The sequence below is a fragment of the Salmo salar genome, chromosome 13, assembly GCF_965601325.2.
Source record: "Salmo salar chromosome 13, fSalSal1, whole genome shotgun sequence".
NCBI classification, from domain to species: Eukaryota; Metazoa; Chordata; class Actinopteri; order Salmoniformes; family Salmonidae; genus Salmo; species Salmo salar.
The window spans coordinates 84037346-84058140 of record NC_138303.1 but is presented as its reverse complement, the minus strand read 5'-3'; the positions used below and the strand labels follow the sequence as shown (position 1 = coordinate 84058140).

At 40.1% G+C, this 20795-nt stretch overlaps 2 protein-coding genes across 7 annotated transcripts in view; both read right to left on the bottom strand.

Moving 5' to 3' along the window:
• Positions 1-1600, bottom strand: part of LOC106567888 (protein POF1B) — a 32886-nt gene extending 31286 nt beyond the window's left edge. For all 3 annotated transcript variants that reach the window (XM_014137746.3, XM_014137747.3, XM_082960385.1), the window contains exon 1: positions 1017-1600. In XM_014137746.3, coding sequence (XP_013993221.2) covers positions 1017-1364 — 348 coding nt within the window. In that variant the 5' untranslated portion in view covers positions 1365-1600. The remainder of the gene's footprint in view (positions 1-1016) is intronic.
• Positions 1601-2243: 643 nt separating this feature from the next.
• LOC106567890 (brain mitochondrial carrier protein 1) lies at positions 2244-20492 on the bottom strand. Of its 4 annotated transcripts, XM_045692261.2 has the most exons (10): positions 20326-20492; positions 19640-19738; positions 17198-17256; positions 14942-15080; positions 13180-13274; positions 11459-11544; positions 11180-11275; positions 10802-10926; positions 10412-10625; positions 2244-8995 (listed from the first exon to the last, which is right to left on the bottom strand). In XM_045692261.2, exons 4-10 carry the CDS (start codon positions 15019-15021, stop codon positions 8954-8956), a joined length of 738 nt encoding a protein of 245 aa, XP_045548217.1. In that variant the 5' UTR covers positions 15022-15080; positions 17198-17256; positions 19640-19738; positions 20326-20492; the 3' UTR covers positions 2244-8953. The 4 variants fall into 4 exon arrangements, with proteins under 4 accessions (XP_045548217.1, XP_013993226.1, XP_013993227.1 ...); XM_014137751.3 differs by lacking the exon at positions 17198-17256; XM_014137752.3 differs by lacking the exon at positions 17198-17256 and having other exon boundaries at positions 19640-19735.
• Between the last annotated feature and the right edge of the window lie 303 nt (positions 20493-20795).

Genomic DNA, 20795 nt, shown 5'->3' with positions numbered 1-20795 from the left:
TGTCTTTTAGGCCTAATATTATATTTCCACGGGGAGAAATGATGGTGCCTCTAACTGTATTTAGACAGCCTATTTAAAACAAGTTGTTGTTATGTTTTATTAGAATTATTCACTGTCTTTCAAGGTCTAATTAATAGTGAATGTAATCTTGCTTATTGACAACGTTTGGCATGTCCATGGCTCAGACATTATGCATTTTACAGTAGGCCTATATATTTCCATATTGAAGCCATGCAATTAATGTTCAAAAATATGTTAAACATATTTAGCAAATTAGGGATAGGCCTACATTTTGTTATTTTGTTTCTGTAGGCTATTTAACATACTAGGCTCTATAATGGACTAACATTCAAATTGTAGTGGATGACAATGCAATACATAAAAGACCATAAATGCACAACTTGAACGAACCACATATTTAGCCATGGAGCACTTTCTGATTGGCCAGTGAGGGGCCAAGCCTCTACAAACCTTCAACTTGTTTATTCATCAAAACCCAGCCGTTTCCCGCCACCACCAGCTACGCGCCCATAATTCTGGTTGTGAAAATAGCCAAAATATTTCTGACACACCCTAGGACTACCACCAAAGTTTAGATTTACCATTGCATTAGGTTTGTTCAAATGAAGCCCTCGGGGTTATACTGGAGCAAATTGTTGTTCCTTTAGCCTACTGCCAAATCACTATCACAAAGCAAGCATGTGGCTTTTTTTCTGTACAGTATCAAAGAAAGAAAGAATGGTGTAAAGACAATGCACTGGGCAGATTATGATATTATACCTGTCATGTCGACCTGCACTGACAAACTGTTCTCTTATTTGCACATGGATGGATTTCCTAACGCGGCCCAAAGACCATCAGTAACATTATGCCCAAGTGTAAACAGTTCTTTACATTCTTAAAATAAATGATATACAAATATTAGAAATGTTAAACTCATACTATTTTAGGCATTAACCCCATTTGTTCATTAACCCCATCAATCCCCATCATACAGTGTGTTGTAATAAACTCACCTCTACATTTTGTTGTCGGTAGATGTCCGATTCTTCCAAACTACTCACGCTGACCCTCTGCATACTCTGCATACTCTGCAAATATACAGGTGACACCATTTGCTGCATAACCTGAGGGGCCTGGTTGACCAGTACGTACTGCATCTGCTGCTGCTGCATCGGCTGCTGTACGGGCATCAGGTAGCGCACGGTCTCGTAGCCATTATCAATACCATACTGTACCGGAGCATGCGAAACACTCATAGTTCTGTAACCGTCGATGTATTGGCCCGAGGATAGCACTGTGGTGGCCGGGTCCGATGAGACGTTGACGGTCCTGTATGATGTGGAGGTATTGTGAATAGACATCTTGCTGCGAAGAATTACGCCCAGACAGAAACTTTGAAAACGGCTATTTACCAAGTTTATCCACAAAGTGTCCTTGTTAGACCATGTGTGCTCGCATGCGACCTTTATTATCGAAGACAATCGAATAGCCTACTTCATGAAAAATAGTTGCAGAGTGAAGGGTAAATCAAATAAGTCCAGTCCCTATGAAACGCTGAAACTTCCTTGAAAGAGAAAGTGATTTGCATAATAGACTACGCAACTAAAGCATTGGGGGGCGGCGATCTATGCAAATGACTTACTGACATAGTGTGCCTCGTTCTCAAATCAGATGGACGGGAAAATGTCATGTGGGAGGCAAACATATTCAAAACAGGGCAGGCCACAGATACACTGTATAAAATTGTAATCTGTATGATAGTTCCAGGTGTTGACCTGTAGGCTACTACAGCCTGCGGAGGTGCGTTCGATTTTTGGAAATCCTGCCTTATATATATATATATATATATATATATAGAATGCATAGTCTATTTTGACCTGTGGTACAGTGAGACAATTATTGTGTGCACATTCTAAATCAGGTAATTTCCTTCTTACTTGGTTATTCAACTGTCCACCCTTGTGTTCGGTGCTTAAAGATAATGATAAACTGGGTGGTTCGAGCCCTGAATACTGATTGGCTGACAACCACGCTGTTTATTATCTATGCATAGTCACTTCACCCCTACCTACATGTACAAATTACCTCAACTAACCTGTACCCCCGCACACTGACTCGGTACCACTCTTCTTGAACTGCACTGTTGGTTAAGGGCTTGTAAGTAAGCATTTCACGGTAAGGTTTACACTTGTAATCGGCACGTGACAAATAAAGTTTGATTTGATATCAGACCTTATAACACGGGTATGACAAAACATTTATTTTTACTGCTCTAATTACGTTGGTAACCAGTTTATAATAGCAATAAGGCGCATCGGGGGTTTGTCATATATGGCCAATATACCAGGCTAAGGGCTGTGTCCAGGCACTCCGTCTTACATAAGAACAGCTCTTAGCCGTGGTATATTGACCATATACCACAACCCCTCGGGCCTTATTGCTTAAATAGATCACTGATGGATGTATCAAAACCATCAGTGGATATATTTTATTTCGGAAGTGTACATTCTTGTTATTTATACAAAGCCAAATCCAATTCATAACTGAAAATAGTTTACACATAATTAATCAACCATACAATCAATTGACTAAACAAGCAAAATGATTATAAATATGATTGCAAATACAGTTTTATCGACAGACATTTGACCAAAGTGCACATGACCAGGTAATATGACAGGTTAAAAGATCTGACAGAGACCAAACAGTGTCCCAGCCAGCTGAGTCATCCAGCAGTAGAGAATACAACCATGAAAACAGAAATAAATACGATTTATTGTCGTCAAAATATACAATGCCTTTAGAAAGCATTCATACCACTTGACTTCTTCCATATTTTGTTGCGTTACAGCCGGAATTGAAAATGGATTAAAATGTAGATTTTGTGTCACTGGCCTACACACAATACCACATAATATCAAAGGGGAATTATGCTTGACATTTTTTTTTATTAATTAAAAATAAAAAGCTGGAATGTCTTGAGTCAATAAGTATTCAACCCCTTTGTTATGGCAAGCCTAAATAAGTTCAGGAGTAAAAATGTGCTTAACAAGTCACATAATAAGTTACATGGACTCACTGTGTGCAATAATTGTGTTTAACATGATTTTTGAATGACTGCCTCGTCTTTGTACCCCACACATACAACACAGATTCAACCACAAAGACCAGGGAGGTCCAATGCCTCGCAGATGGGTAAAATGCCTCGCAGATGCCTCGCAGATAGGTAAAAAAAAAATCTGACATTGAATATCCCTTTGAGCACAGTGAAGTTATGAATTAGATTTTGGATGGTGTATCAATACACCCAGTGACTACAAAGATGCATGTATCCTTCCTAACTCAGTTGCCGGAGAGGAAGGAAACCGCTCAGGGATTTCACCATGAGGTGATAGGATAAAACTGAGGATGGATCAACAACATTGTAGTTATTTCACAAAACTAACTTAAATGACAGAGTGAAAAGAAGGACACCTGTACAGAATAAAACATATTCCAGAACATGCATCGTGTTTGTAATAAGGCACGAATGTACAACAGCTAAAAATGTGGCAAAGAAATGTACTTTATGTCCTGAATACAAAGCGTTATGTTTGGGACAAATCCAATACTAAGTACCACTCTTCATATTTTCAAGCATGGTGGTCATGTTAGGGGTATGCTTGTCATCAGGAAGGACTAGGGAGTTTTTTGGGGGGATAAAAAGGAACGGAACTAAGCACAGGCAAAATTCTAGAGGAAAACCTGGTTCAGTCTGCTTTCCAACAGACACCAATTCACCTTTCAGCAGGACAATAACCTAAAATACAAGGCCAAGTATACACTGGAGTTGCTTACCAAGACGACATTGAATGTTCCTGAGTGGCCTAGTTACAGTTTTGACCTAATTGTCTTGAAAATCTATGGCAAGACTTGAAAATGGCTGTCTAACAATGATCAATCAATTTGACAGAGCTTGAAGAATTGTTTAAATAATAATGTGCAAATATTGTACAATCCAGGTGTGCAAAGTTCTTAGACACTTACCCAGAAAGATTCACAGCTGTAAATCACTGCCAACGGTGATTCTAACATGTATTGACTCAGGGGTGTGAATACTTAGCCTTGATGACAGCTTTGCTCACACTAAAGGTGGCTACTATGAATAATCTCAAATATAAAATATATTTTGATTTGTTTAATACTTTTTTTTTACTACATGATTCTATGTGTTATTTCATAGTTTTGATGTCTTCACTATTATTCTACAGTGTAGAAAATAGTAAAAAATAAAGAAAAACCCTGGAATAAGTAGGTGTGTCCAAACTCTTGACTGGCACTGTATGTAAATGAGATATTTTTGTATTTCATTTCCAATACATTTGCAATAATTTCAAAAAATGTGTTTTCACTGTCATTCTGGGGTATTGGGTGTAGATGAATTTTGAATTCAGGCTGTAACAACAAAATGTGGAATAAGTCAAAGGGTATGAATACTTTCTGAAGGAACTGTATAACAATACAGTAAGGCAAGTCTAAGGAGTCAAATGGTAACAGCTGAATGACAACATTGTACTGTCATTTTCATGATATAAAAAGAAAGACAGGATTATGAAGAGAAAGCATATTGGATTCAGGGTTGGTCAATTCTGAAATTCCAATACAATGATTGAATCCATTTTCAATTAGGGTTTTTTCTATCCTTAAATTGGAAACTCAAATCACTCCCTGAAGTGAATGAACTGAAAATGTACTGATCACCCAACTATGTATTAATCTATATCAAAGTAATAATCAATTTGTGGTTACCAGAATTCAGCTGGAGCCAACTATATGGGTTGTATAAATGAAATAATTGTCCAATAATCATTATAAAAGAACAGCAATTAGAGAAAAATAAGTACATAACATACTCTGCATTTTTGAGTAAAGGGGAAACAAGTTCAAGACTTCAAGAAAGTGTTCTTTGTTAAGTTCATATGGGAAAACATGAGGTTATTTAAAAAATAGATAAAGCTTTGGAAAGAAATTCGATCCAATAAAAATAAAAAAGTTATTCATTCATATTTTTCAATAAATCTGCCTAAATATATTAGCCAATATAATAGTCTCTTCCACACAAACAACAAACAATGGATGTGTTTAAAAGGAAAGAAACCCACACAATATTCTCTGTGGGAAAAAAGTATTACATCATCATGATAAAGACACATCATCATGGTAAAGCTGAAAACGCTGAAAGGACGGCTTATTAAAACATGACTGCTGAAACAACAAATGAATGCTTATAATTGTCCTATTTCACACATGTACAAGTTTGTTTTCATTTGTGATAGTTTTTTTTAAATCTCCCAACTCCCCATCAGACACCCTTGGAGAGTGGAGTCACGGCCAGGGTCTGCCATTATCAACGGCGATCATGGAGCAATTAGGGCTAAGTTCCTTGCTCAAGGGTACAGACACATTTTTCAACTTGTTGGCTCAGGGCTTTGAACTAGCAACCTTTCGGTCACTGACCGAACACTCTAACCTCTAGGCCATCTGCCGCCCGTAAGCATGATCTGTAAAAATCAAACCTAAAGAAAACAGGACGTCGGTTTCAATTAATTACACAGTACATAACACCTACATCTCTCACACCTAATATCCATATACATGATCTGGAAATGCTACCACAAAACTTGTCATTCTAATAAAAACACAACAGGCACAGAAAGAGGCATCATAGAAATTAGAAACATGATTATGAAAGTAAAGTGTAAGGCTTGAGTAAGTATGTAACAGTGCAGTTCTCCTGGTACCTAGCCAACACTGACCTATTCAGGGACAGCGCTTTACAACAGCGGTGCAGTACATGCACACTTTGGCACTACGGCCCCCATATCCTAGTACTACAGGCCATTTCTATTCAGGGCTTTACTCAAACCTCAAAATATAAACAAAAAGCAAGTACTCTGAAGTAACTTTATGTACAAGCTAGAAATGCCTGTCACAATATGGTGCATCCACCTTCACATGTGTCTCTCTGTCCATACATGTACATAATGTACTTTTATGGGAATCACCATGACAACCAGGCAGGTCCAAGAAATGTCCTAATTGCTTCCACTGCTATGCTTGTTCCGGACAAGAAAAAACATATCTCTGTTTCACACAGAGGTCAGGGGACATGGAGAGGGCAAAGGAAAATTACATAATTTAAAACCTTTCAATAGTTCTACTACCTTTTGACGAAAAGTGACATGTTTTTTTTTACAGTAGAATTTGTGCGTGCGCCAACAACTTATCAGGTATTCGGGGGGTTTTACATTTACATTTACATTTAAGTCATTTAGCAGACGCTCTTATCCAGAGCGACTTACAAAATGGTGCATTCACCTTATGATATCCAGTGGAACAACCACTTTACAATAGTGCATCTAAATATTTTAAGGGGGGGGGGGGGGGGTTAGAAGGATTACTTTATCCTATCCTAGGTATTCCTTAAAGAGGTGGGGTTTCAGGTGTCTCCGGAAGGTGGTGATTGACTCCGCTTTTGACTTTTTGACTATTGACTACATTTTGTAGTGAAATGCACAGAAAGCATTCACTCTTCAGGGAACAACTGGTGGCTTTGGTTCAACAACAGACTGCATTCAAGTAATGACAAAAGAGTCCCCAATCTCATCTTATTGGCCATACAGATACAGTCTCAGCTTTGTCCTGAGTTCTTCTAACAGACCAAACAGAATCTATTGTAACCTTTTCTTAAAAAGGTAAGTCATTGAGAATAAATGATTTGAAAATAAAAACCCGGTTAACCCATCATGCATCCTCTGCTAGCTAGCGCTGCCCAAAACAGTGAATAGATTATTCAAACGTCAGATCAGACAGGTAAAACGACAATTCTAAACATTTAAAGAGATTGAACCAGATCTTTACATTTGTAACATATTGTACGAATTGGGATACGTAACATATCATACGAATTGCAGGAAGATTTTTTTTCAATTTCAGGATGGAACATATACAAAATAGTTGACGTACACAACTGTGCACAATTTTCAGAACCAGTTTTGGCTCGTGTGCGCTACTTTCTGGCTGAAATTACACAAAACATTTGTATTTTTCCTGCACGTCTGTGGTTAAAAACTAGGTCAGACACAATCAGAGGCCAATTCCACATCTCTCTAAATAAGCTCAAGTAGATCTCCAGTTCCCGTTCCACCCAGGATAGTCCTCCTCACTAAGATTGCTGGCAGGCAACGTACATAGCTAATACCTTATGGCCCAAACAGGCTTCCGTCCTCTGCTACAACCTAAGATTGAGCTGCTAGGAGAGGCCTCAAGGGTGGTTGAGGGGTATGAAGAAGTGTTTTAAAAAAACATAATACAACTAATAACTTTAAATGTTTTTTTTTTATACTATCAATATTATTAAATGTTCAAATAAAACTAAAATAACACTTAGATGAGCATGCACAGACATATAGATTGTGTGACAGAGGGAGGGATTGTGAATGTAACAAGGACGAAGGGCTGAGGCGTCAAACGCATTCCATGCAGGGCCTAGTGTTTTCAAACTCAACTCTCGACCTCAAAGCCAGTTCCACTGAATTTTTCATAGTTCCCCTCTAATCAGGGACTGATTTCGACCTGAGATACCAGGTGTGTGCAATTAATTATCAGGTAGAACAGAAAACCAGCAGACTCGTATATTAAGAGTTGAATAACCCTGGCCTAGTGGTTTTTGTTTTTCCCTTTCAATTAAGACTTAGACATCCAGGTGAGAGGAGTTTACTAATTAGTGACCTTAATTCATCAATCAAGTACAAGGGAGGAGCGAAAACCTTGACACTCAGACCTCTGTGGAATGAGTTTGACACATGGGCTGGGGTGTTGTGGGGTTTCCCGCTCTCCAACACACTATAGACCAGTAATGGGAAATTCCAGTCCTCGGGGGCCTGATTGGTGTCACACTTTAGCCCAAGCTAACACATCGGACTCCAATAATCAACAAATCATGATCTTCAGTTTAAGGCCAGGCACCACAGGCTGAAGTGGCATTTTTGCATCTACCTATCAATTTTGAGGTTTGTTGGCATTTTGGTTCATTAATTTTAGTATTTCCAAGAAGCAAACCTAAAAATGTCAAACTTGCTTAATGTATATTTTCTTTAGTTGATCATACTACCGTCGTCAACATTATGCATTTTAACCACTTTAAAAATGGACAATCATTTTAAAGTTCAGTGAATTGAATTACACAATTTTGAAGTTCATTTCATAGAATGTTACAAACTGGACTACATTTAATAACTTACTTTGAAGAGATGGTGATTTTGTCTAAATAGGCTTTTGCTATTCTTAATTCAGTGTACTTGTCGTTACCTGTCATTTCCCAAAAGTCAGACTCTTCCCACCGCCAACTTATTTTTCTCAGCTTCAGAAGCATCTGCATTCAAATTGTGTGTAGTTATCCTTAGATAAATTCTCCAGACTTGCCCAAGGGGGAATTGTTGATGTGTAACCTTTTTTAATTCTAGATAACATTTGGAAAATTGCACCAAAAAAAAATGCATTTTAATGTACAAGTCTTTAGTATTTTAAAGAAAAAGTTTATCCAGAATCTGCTCTGGACAGGTCTGGTCCTGGAGTGTCTTAAACGGAAACAAACATTTAAGCAGAATTCATCCAGCATCTATAAAAAATGAATTTGTATGGTATGCAAATATGTATACTTATTACCTCATTTGCAGATCTTAATATTTCAAACATTTATACAAAACTTTGTCTACATTCAACTAGGAAAAGTTGATTGTGATATGATTAAGATAAAAAAAAAAAAAATCCCCAATAGGGTATGGTGCCTGGCCTTAAACAGTTGTGTTTGCAAGGGATGGGGAAAAAGTGGGACAACACTCCGGCCCCCGAGGACTGGAGTTGCCCATCCCTACATCTAGTCCGATGGAGTGTCCACTTCCTGTTCCAACTACAAGTTGAGTTTCTTCAGCTGCTCAAACGTGATGAAGAACTAAATAGCTCTGGTTAAGGACAACAGATGACGGCAGCCTTGAAGTATATATTGTCTGTGCTCATACAAAAATGATCATAATACATTTAAGACTTTACTGAATAAAATTATCATTTGGTATTATTCAATATCACTGTAAATATACTGAACAAAAATGTGTTGATTACATTATTCATGAGTTGAAATAAAAGATCCCAGAAATGGTCAATTTGCACAAAAAGCTTCTCTCCCAACCTTTGTGCAGAAATGTTTACATCCCTGTTTGTGAATATTTCTCCTTTGCCAAGATAATCCAGCCACCTGACAGATGTGGCATATCAAGAAGCTGATTAAACAGCATGATCATTACACAGGTGCACCTTGTGCTGGGACAATAAAAGGCCACTAAAATGTGCAGTTGTGTCGCAACAATGCCACAGATGTCTCAAGTTGAGAGAGCGTGCAATTGGCATGCTGACTGCAGGAATGTCCACCAGAGCTATCGCCAGAGAATTGGATATTCATTTATCTACCATAAGCCGCATTCCAACGTAATTTTAAAGAATTTGGCAGTATGTCCAACTGGCCTGACAACCGCAGACCACGTGAAACAACGCCAGCCCGGCTTCTTCACCTGCAGGATCATCTGAGCCCAGCCACCCGGACAGCTGATTAAACTGAGGAGTATTCTGTCTGTAATAAAGCCCTTTTGTGGGATAAAACTTATTCTGATTGGCTGGGTATGGCTCCCCACTGGGTCGGCCTGTGCCCACCATGGCTGCGCCCCTGCCCAGTCGTGATATCATAGATTAGGGCCTTATGAATTCTTCAATTGACCGATTTCCTTATATGAACTGTAACTCAGTAAAACCGTTAATTGTTGCATGTGTTAATATATTAGTTCAGTATATAACAATGTTCTATCCTTGCATATTTTGCTTCGGTGCATGTATTTGGCGCCTTCTACTGCTAGGAATGGTGCTCTACAATGTCTATAATTAAGCAACAAGGCACAAGGAGGTGTGGTATATGGCCAATATACCACGGCTAAGTGCTGATCTTATGCACGATGCATCGCAGAGTGCCTGGACACAGCCCTTAGCCGTGGTATATTGGGATATACCACAAACCCCCGAGGTGCCTTATCGCTATTATAACGTAATACCAACGTAATTAGAGCAGTAAAAATAAAATGTTTTGTCATACCCGTGGTATACCGTCTGATATACCACAACTGTCAGCCAATCAGAATTCAGGGCTCAAACCAGACAGTTTAAAATACTCAATATGACCTGAAGCAAAACTGAACTGATAACAGAAATCGATATGTAAATGCAGGGAGTGAGTATGAGAGGTGTTCGGATGGTTCAGTTATTTGGATCATAGTGCTGGCAACACAGTGGGTTTGAACTTTGATTCCACTGATGGAAAGGATACAATGATGTTCCATGGCCCCAGCCGCAGCCAGTTGGGCCAGAAGCCCTTGTAGAGGGCAAAGAATCCCTCGTTCTTCCATGTCTGCATTACTCCGTCCAGCGTGCCTTTATACATGGGGTTCCCTGACAGCACTCGCTGGTTCATCATACGTGTCCGCACTACGTCCACTGGGTTGGAGGCTAGCGCCCCCGCCAGGCCACACATAAAACTGGAACTGCAGGAAGAGACAGAAGTGGGAGAAGCCAGAGGTTCAGGTGTAATATGCTCACTCACTAAAATGTAATATGCACACTCAATATAAAACCTTTTTAAAGAGAGCATGTCGGTACATACGGAATAACAAATAGTATTTCTATAGATGCATTATCCAATATTGATGTTTAAACTCACATAAAGTGTGTGAGTATGGTGTCTCCCATGGTGCCAGACTTGATGAGGTGCTTCTTAGTGATGTCATAGACAGGAAGCTCCACTCCCACTACGATGGCTGCCCGCTGAGCTGTAGGGATGACGCCCTGAGGATGACAACAATATAAATAATCTGCGAGTACCAGTCACTCAACGGTCTTCAGATGGCCTAAAAAAACATCTCTCTCTCACTGGTCACCATCTTACACAACAACAAAGACCACAACAACGAAATCATAACAACAGTATGCCTATATACTTCACCTACTACTGCTGTCCCAACCACACAGTACATGGGGGTAGTTTAGGACAGATCAGAGCCACTGTTTGATAGGTTCTGACAGAGAGAGGACCACTCACCCTCCACAGGCCACGGGTTCCCTCTGTCTGGTAGATGCTAATGAAGTTGGACATCATGCTGCCTTGTAACAGACTGCCCTGGGCCTGCATGCGGATCTGAACACAGAACATCAGGGCTTGTGTTCAACAGGCCAGAACGTTGTGGAACGTTCAGATAAAAATCTATTATAGAACAAACCTGCCTCGGACACAAAAAGGAATCACATCAGTTCTATTCATGACATTTCTATCTGCAATGTCCGGTATCTAGATCTTCTTTAAAATACTTTTTTTTTTTACCTTGACGACATCAGTGGGGTTGGCCAGAGAGGAGGACAAGACTCCAGACACCACTCCACAGAACACATTGATCACCATGGTCTCATCTGTCAGGGCAAACACAGGACAGCCCGTTACTCCTCCACATAACACACACAGAGAGAGAGAAATGCTAGAAAGACAGAAGTATGTCCCACGTAATAACAAGAGGCTATAATTCTGAACAACAAGATTTGCAAATGATCTATTATTTCAAGGTGAACATAACATCTAAAAGAGCAACACAAACATGCAGTAATTCAACTCCAGACAGAGAATCATGAGAATTAGAAAGCCTACATGTACATAAAGAAAAAACAGAGAGACATTATCCTATACATTATCACAAGTAAAAAATGACTACCAACTACATCTATCTGCAATTTGGATTTGTCACCATTTCAAAACATACCACTACTGTATTATTGATACACTACCGTAATGGGACAGATTGAGACTGCACCCTGTCTCTCTTACAGTACGAGGTTTGAAATGGAATGGGGACCTTCATTTATTTACTAGAAGTTATGACAGTTGGGGTTAGGACAAGAGATTATTAGTCACCGGCAAACAAAACAAATCTACAGTGGAAGTAGGTGTGACACAGGCGCAGGAAAAAAAGAACGGATCAAGTTAAGAACAATAGTTACAGTGAAACCTTGATCAATGTGACCAATAGTTAGTGTGGTCCTGGCACCGTTCACTATGGCAGGAGAACGGGCACTGGATTCCCAGCCCAACCACCACACCAGGCAAACCACAGCCTGTATCAAAATAAGCATTCAAAACACAGTGGCACATCCTGGCAGAGTGAGGCATGCAGAGTGAAGAAGCACAACAGCAGAGGTCTTCTGTTTACAACACACACAATCACAAATAAAACCCAGTCCCCACTCCCTACTAACCCTAATCCTTACTAAATCTTAGAAAAAAATCAGCTCCTTTACTAACTAGGTGATCCCCTGTCAGACTTCGTTTGGTCCATTTCTCTAATGCAGGGGTTCAAATAATATTGTAATTGTTTGTACAGTAAATACAGATAGTCTCTCAGTGGAAAGTGATTCCTGTGATATGGGGATACATGCTGACGCCGGTTAATGTAATGCAAACCTATTGATAGACAGCGGAGGAGATTTGTTCCCTCTTGTCATGGAGGCTCCCAGTCGTCTGTTTAGATTGGGCATTAGTGACAGCAGTTAGGCATTCTCCATCTGTGCAAATGCAGGTTGTCCAGACAGGTATTTGAAAGGTTTTCCCCAGCGGTTATTTTTGCTGACGAGGGTATGAGAAAATGCCCTGTCAACTCTACTGGAAGGCCTGGAAACAAAACACTGATCTTCAGAAAAATCAGCACAATGGTCTATTTGAAAATTACAGGCTTTATTTAAATCCCTGTTGTTTCTTTGTGTGTGCAAATTAACAGTATATGGTGAAGTAAAATCAAGTGCTGACTGCTGTCCCCTCTACCCTTTCAGGTTGACCAGCTAACCTCTTCCTTCCTCCTCCTCCTCCTCCTCCTCCCCCCCACACACACACGGCTGTAAAGGGGTGACTGTCCTGTCCTGGTATGAGTATTTGGAATGTCAGTCCCTAACATGAATTTGGCTGGGAGTTCGGTATTTGATCAAGAGCTATATGGGTGGAGCAAACAAAGAGAATATGATGTGAGATAGAAAGCAGTGGGGACAGTCATTGAAACCCACCTTCCGGATGGGTCACAAATAACCTCTTCAGTGTGTTGTATGTCCCAATCTTGATGGTCCCGTAGGAGGCTTGCCTCAGGAGAGCTGGGGAGATGCTGCACGGAAAAAGAGAAAGACAGAAGTAATATCAGGGAATGTCACTTCTATGAACAAGTGAAGAGGCACTCTACCTAATTTTCACATTACCTTGCCATCAGGACTGTCAAGACTTTGGAAGGCATTTGTATTCTACCTGTGGAGCTCAGTTCCCTAAATCAACTCTTGTTTAGGTTGCACACTATTGACTATTGTTGTCATCAGACTAGTTCAGACTCCCTGAGAGCAGAATGACCTAACAGGTACTGGATTTCAAAAGCAGTTCCCTGATAAAAACCACAGCCAAGAAGAGCACTTCGCCCCTAGGTTGTGCTAAAGATCCTGCCCACTTCCCTTGTCAAAGGTCACCCTCTCACAAACAAGACCAGATTCCATGTCAGTAGCTCAGAGGTCAAATGTTGATATTATCCTTGAAAATGAGAGAAGGTTCTAGTAGAGTTTATTTAGATTAATGGATAGTGGTTTACATGATAATGATCTAACTGTGTTCTAAGAAGAAAAATATTGTGTTTGATTCCATGTTCCACAATGGTAGAACAGAGAGTCTCGGACACTGTGTATACTTACAAATTAAACATTTATTGACAAGTTCACCCATTTGGCCACATAGACCTTTGAAAAGTCATGCTTTGACAAAAAACAAAAATGTTGAATTTGCAAGTCCAATTCGCAGCATAGGAATCACTTGTACCATTGTTCAGTTGTTGCTTCTCCGACGCACCTTTGAGCTAAGATGTTGTTTTCTATTCTGTTAGTCCCTGACCTAAGCCTCCTCTAAGAACTCAGACCTGGACATTGTGTCCTGGATGTTGACATACTCAGGCCAGGAGCTTAAGCTGACCTGACAGTTTCTTGCCTCCCTACAGTAGTCCTGTAATGTGTGAATACCATGTATGGATCACATATTTTGTTTAGTCTGTAAAAACGTTTGCCAATTCACTGAAGGGAACAACGCACTGAGACATTTGCAACAATCTCTCTAGTCACCAGCATTGAGCATTGACATTATCAATTCTGATAAACTGCAGAAGATTACTACAATTCTGCATACAGTACCAAGTAGGGCCAAGGACTACATTTAGACTGACTGCCACAAATCCAGCATGAGGTTGCATTACACTGTGCAAACAGCATGAACATTAACATATGGTTATGTATGGCATATCATTTAACATGATCATCTACAACAAAAGTATATTGTAAACATGGCATGACAGCCCTCTATGTCCTCATCCTAGCCATGATAGCAGGCATCTGGAATACAATAACCACTTTGAATTTTTGCTATGCAGTGTTCATGGTGTTTTCATATTCATACGCACCAGGCAGTCATCTGATCTAAGGTGCAACTTCACCTGCCCAAAGGTGCAACTTCAGAGCAGACTCACTTGCAAGTATATGTTCCAACATAGCACGCCATAATATGTGGGGCGGCAGGTAGCCTAGTGGTTAGAGCGTTGGACTTGTAACCGGAAGGTTGCAAGATCGAATCCCCGAGCTGACAAGGTACAAATCAATTGTTCTGCCCCTGAACAAGGCAGTTCCTAGGCCGTCATTGAAAACAAGAATTTGTTCTTAACCGACTTGCCTAGTTAAATAAAGGTAAAATGTAATATGTTATTTTCTATAGTGTATAACATGTTTAAACCATATTATTTTTGCTCACCCAGAGTACAGTGCCTTGATGCCTTCCTCCTTGCCGATCTTGAACAGGGCGTGGAACATGCCCCGGTAGCGCACCTCCATGTACTGGGACTGGCCCTGCACCTGCAGCCGCGTCTTAGTCAGGTCTATGGGGAATGTACCTAGGGGGAGAACAACAGACAACATCATGACAACATTGTTTTGTTTAGAGATCAATGAAGAAAGTTCAGATGACACACAGTAACTAATCCCACGTTCACATTCTAGTCGGAATTAGAAAACTCAGAAATGTACGACTTACTGATTCTTTAAAACATGGCACGTGTATAATTACAACCAGTTAGCAAGTTGGAAATTTCTGAATTTCCTAGTTCCGACTAGCACGGGAATGCGGCATTAGGTCAGCTAATAATATGCTATGCAAGTGCTGCATCGTTTTACAGGAAGTAGCCTTGCTTTTTTTTAAATACTTTTGTACGCTTATTCAATCGACAAAAATGTAGCGCAATGGTCTAAAGCGCAAAAACGTAAAAGGCATTTGGCAGAAGTAAAATCATCCACAAATATAATATACAGTGCATTCAGACCACTTGACTTTTTCCACATTTTGTTACGTTTCAGCCTGATTCTAAAATGGATTCAATTGTTTTTACACAATACCCAATAATAACAAAGTAAAAACTAGTTTTTAGAAATGTTTACAAAATAAGAAGGAAATATTACATTTACCTAAGAATTCAGACCCTTTACTCAGTACTTTGTTGAAGCAACTTTGGCAGTGATTACAGCATCGAGTAGTCTTGGGTATGACACTACAAGCTCGGCAAACCTATATTTGGGGAGTTTTTCACATTCTTCTCTGCAGGTCCTCTCAAGCTCTGTCAGGTTGGATGGGGAGCGTCGCTGCACAGCTATTTTCAGGTCTCTCCTGAGATGTTCGATCGGGCTCAGGTCTGGGCTCTGGCTGGGCCATTCAAGGACATTCAGAGACTTGTATCAAAGCCACTCCTGTGTTGTCTTGGCTGTGTGCTTAGGGTCATTGTCCTGTTGGAAGGTGAACCTTCACCCCCCAGTCTGAGCTGTTGAGCTCTCTGGAGCAGGTTTTCATCAAGGATCTCTCTGTACTTTGCTCTGTTCATCTTTGCCTCGATCCTGACTAGTATCCCAGTCCCTGCCGCTGAAATACACCCCCACAGCATGATGCTGCCACCACGCTTCACCGTAGGGATGTTGTCTGGTTTCCTCCAGACCAAAGAGTTCAATCTTGGTTGCATCAGACCAGAGAATCTTGTTTCTCATAGTCAGAGTCCTTTAGGTGCCTTTTGGAAAACTCCAAGCGGGCTGCCATGTGTCTTTTACTGAGGAGTGGCTTCCGTCTGGCCACTCTACCATAAATGCCTGATTGGTGGAGTGCTGCAGAGACGGTTTGTCCTTCTGGAAAGTTCTCCCATCTCCGCAGATGAACTCTGGAGCTCTGTCAGAGTCACCATCGAGTTCTTGGTCACCTCCATGACCAAGGCCGCTCAGTTTGGCCGGGTGGCCAACTCTAGGAAGAGTCTTGGTGGTTTCAAACGTCTTACATTTAAGAATGATGGAGGCCACTATGTTCTTGGGGACCTTCAATGCTGCAGACATTTTTTGGTACCCTTCCCCAGATCTGTGCCTCAACACAATCCTGCCTCGGAGCTCTATGGACAATTCCTTGACATCATGGCTTGGTTTTTGCTCTGACATGCACTGTCAACTGTGGGACCTTATATAGACAGACATATAGACAGGTGTGCCTTTCCAAATCAATTGAATTTACCACAGGAGGACTCCAATTAAGTTGTAGAAACATCTCATGGATGATCAATGGAAACAGGATGCACCTGGTCTCAATTTCAAGTCTCATAGGAAAGGGTTTGAATACTTATGTAAATAAGGTATATGTTTTCTATTTTTAATAAATTTGCTAACATTTCCAAAAACCTGTTTTCGCTTTGACATTATGGGGTATTGTGTGTAGATTAAGATTTTTATAAATACATTTTAGAATAAGGTTGTAATGTATTAAAAAAAAGGGAAGGTGTCTGAATACTTTCCGAATGCACTGTAGGCACACTACCAGTCAAAAGTCTGGACATACCTAATCATTCAAGGGTTTCCCTTTATTTTTTACTATTTTCTACATTGTAGAACAATAGCGAAGACATCAAAACTATGGAATAACACATATGGAATCATGTAGTAACCAAAAAGTGTTAAACAAAGATTATTCAAAGAAGCCACCCTTTACCTTGATGACAGTTCTGCACACTCTTGGCATTCTCTCAACCAGCTTCATGATGTAGTCACCTGGAATGCATTTCAATTAATAGGTGTGCCTTGTTCAAAGTTAATTTGTGGAATTTCTTTCCTTCTTAATGCATTTGAGCCAATCAGTTGTGTTGTGACAAGGTAAGGGTGGTGTACAGAAGATAGTCCTATTTGGTAAAAGAACAAGTCCATATTATGGCAAGAACAGCTCAAATAAGCAAAGAGAAACGACAGTCCATCATTCATTTAAGACATGGTCAGTCAAGGCGGAATATTTGCAGTCGCAAAGACCATCAAGCGCTATGATGAAACTGGCTATCATGAGAACCGCTACAGGAAAGGAAGATCCAGAGTTACCTCTGCTGCAGAGGATAAGTTCATTAGAGTTACCAGCCTCAGAAATTGCAGCCCAAATAAATGTTTCACAGAGTTCAAGTAACAGACACATCTCAACATCAACTGTTCAGAAGAGACTGTGTGAATCAGGCCTTCATGGTCAAATTGCTGCAATAAAACCACTACCAAAGGACACCAATAAGAAGAGGAGACTTGCTTGGGCAACAAAACACAAGCAATGGACATTAGACTGGTGGAAATCTGTCCTTTGGTCTAATGAGTCCAAATTTGAGATTTTTGGTTACAACCACTGTCTTTGTGAGAAATGGAGTAGGTGAACGGATGATCTCCACATGTGTGGTTCCCCCCGTGAAGCACGGAGGAGGTGGTGTGATGATGTGGGGGTGCTTTGCTGGTGACACTGTCAGTGATTTATTTAGAATTCAACCCACACTTAACCAGCATGGCTACCACAGCATTCTGCAGCGAGACGCCATCCCATCTGGTTTGCGCTTAGTGGGACTATCATTTGTTTATCAACAGGACAATGACCCAACACACCTCCAGGCTGTGTGAGGGCTATTTAACCAAGAATGAGAGTGATGGGAGTGCTGCATCAGATGACCTGGCCTCCACAATCACCCGACCTCAACCTGATTGAGATGGTTTGGGATGCGTTGGACCACAGAGTTTAGGAAAAGCAGCCAACAATTGCTCAGCATATGTGGGAACTCCTTCAAGACTCTTGGGAAAGCATTCCATGTGACTACCTCATGAAGCTGGTTGAGAGAATGCCAAGACTGTACAAAGCTGTCATCAATGCAAAGGGTGGCTACTTTGAAGAATCTAAAATATATTTTGATTTGTTTAACACTTTTGTGGTTACTACATGATTCCATGTGTTATTTCATAGTTTTGATGTCTTCACTATTATTCTACAATGTATAAAATAGTAAAAAGTAAAGAAAACCCTTGAATGAGTAGGTGTGTCCAAACTTTTGACTGGTACTGTATGTATGTATGTATGTGTACACACACACACACACACACACACACACACACACGTTAAATAATGATTTTTAAGCCTTGAGACAGGGATTGTGTATGTGTGCCATTCAGAGGGTGAATGGGCAAGACAGAATATTTAAGTGCCTTTGAATGGGGTATGGTAGTTCGTTCTCAGGCTCACCTACTAACAAACATTCCATTCTGGCTTTAAAAGTCTGCCAAAAACTAAATGCATTGTGTCCAACTATTTGAGTGTGTCAAGAACAATGCTGGGTTTTTTACGCTCAACAGTTTCCTGTGTGTGTCAAGAATGGTCCACCACCCAAAAGACATCCAGCCAACTGGACACAACCGCGGGAAACATTGGAGTCAACATGGGCCAGCATCCCTGTGGAACGCTTTCGACAACTTTCCAGACTAAATTAGGCTATTCTGAGGGCAAAAGGGGCGCAACTCAATACTAGGAAGGTATTCCTAATGTTTTGTACACTCAGTGTATACATACATACATACATACATACATACATACATACATACATACATACATACATACATACATACGTAATTAATGTAATGATCTAATTGTCAAGCCCCTTCAAAAGATTAGGGGATATGATACTGAAGTAAAGCGGAAGAGGTGATTACTTTCACAGGGTTTACTATCACAGGGTATATATATTATCTCAATACAATGAGGTGGAGTAACAATGCATTGATTGCAATGCAAACCAACATGATTGCTTTCAGCAAATAGGTGTGTTGCATTGTTTTACATTTTTTCTAAGGAGCGGTATCATTTAAGTTGGTTTATCTAAGTAAATCTATAATTGCTTGGGGTTGCACACAATTGCATCACTGTAGATCTACTCCAATGGAGTAGCATCATTAATCATTTGATGCAGCATCCATCATTTAGGGCCTTCGCCATCACTCAAGAAGAGAGACTGATGCAAATCTCGCAGTGTTTCTCAATGTGATGGAGCTAAACATACGTCTTAAATGTGTGTGAGTAAAATAATAATAAAATGAATGCATGATTAAATTAAAATAGTGTGAAATGGTTTGGTGCATCACTTACCGAATTCTGCGACAATAGAGGCCATCCCTCCGTAGATGAACGGTTTCCAGTTCAGATTGGTCATTTCGGTGGCCGCCGCTTCTACGTGATGGAGCCCTGCTAAAAACAACAGCAGGCCGCCGAAATACAAATAAAGAAATTGTTGTAATCGTACATCATGTAACATTGTGCTACCTGATTTGATTACTCCCCGAGAGCTCATACAATCAGCATCACAGAATATTGCGCCGGAAAGGAACGCCTCTCTCAAAGAGTCATGAAATTAGCCATCACAAATATTGAGAATTGCTATTGGCTGCAATTTAAGTCAATCAACATTTAAAGGATTCCAATTGGCTTTGGTTGCTTCATTCCCCGCCCACATAACTGTGTGTAGGAACACGCGAATGACAGCAATGTCATTCATATTTTCACCACAAGATGACACAATGTAATGTTATCTGATACTACGCTAACACCAGTTCAACTTTTAAAATACAGAGGTGAGTCGCAGTCCTATCTGAAATGTCAATCAAATCAAAGGAATAATCGTTCATTTAGCAGAACCCGCGTTGGCCGTCAGGTCCGCATGTTAGCGACAACCAGCTTGCTACTATAGTTACTGTAGCTTCTTAGCTAAAGCCAACAGTTCTAGAAATAAGTTACGAAACCCGCTACAAACTGCAACACCACATAATGACACCTACCAGTAATGTAAATAAAAGTTGTGCACTGCTATTTTATTTTGGATTCCATATCTTCGACATCAAGTGGGTTTATTCAATAAATAAAACAACACAAAAGTTATCCGGCTACGAGCTTTCCATTTCTAGTGGATTTGTGCCGAAAGAGGCACAGAGGGCACCGGAAGTTTCCGGAACCATTTGGAAGGGTACGCGATAATGATGCAACGCCCTTTTTATGTAGTTTGCCTTTGTTACAATTTCCTTAGGCCTACATATATATTTATCATGTAGTAAATATATTACGTCATATGGCTATCTATTACACCAGACTTATGTTGTGAGTGAAAGTTATAGGCATATAAAAAATATACTGGCAAACATTTATGAAAACAAATGTAAAGTGTATTATATCAGTTTTTATAGGCCTGCAGCATGAATGACAAAATACTAAACTGTTATAACATTTAGATCAGTCAAGTGGTACAAATGTA

Coding starts and splice junctions, on each gene's coding strand:
- LOC106567890 (XM_014137750.3), bottom strand. CDS start 19,841: ATGAGCTCTCGGGGAGTAATCAAATCAGGTAGCACAATGTTACATGAT. Junction 11,276..11,458: donor ACCCCACTGATGTCGTCAAG/GTAAAAAAAAAA, acceptor TTCTGTGTTCAG/ATCCGCATGCAGGCCCAGGG. Junction 8,996..10,411: donor TGGGGCCATGGAACATCATT/GTATCCTTTCCA, acceptor AGAGCTATTTAG/TTCTTCATCACGTTTGAGCA.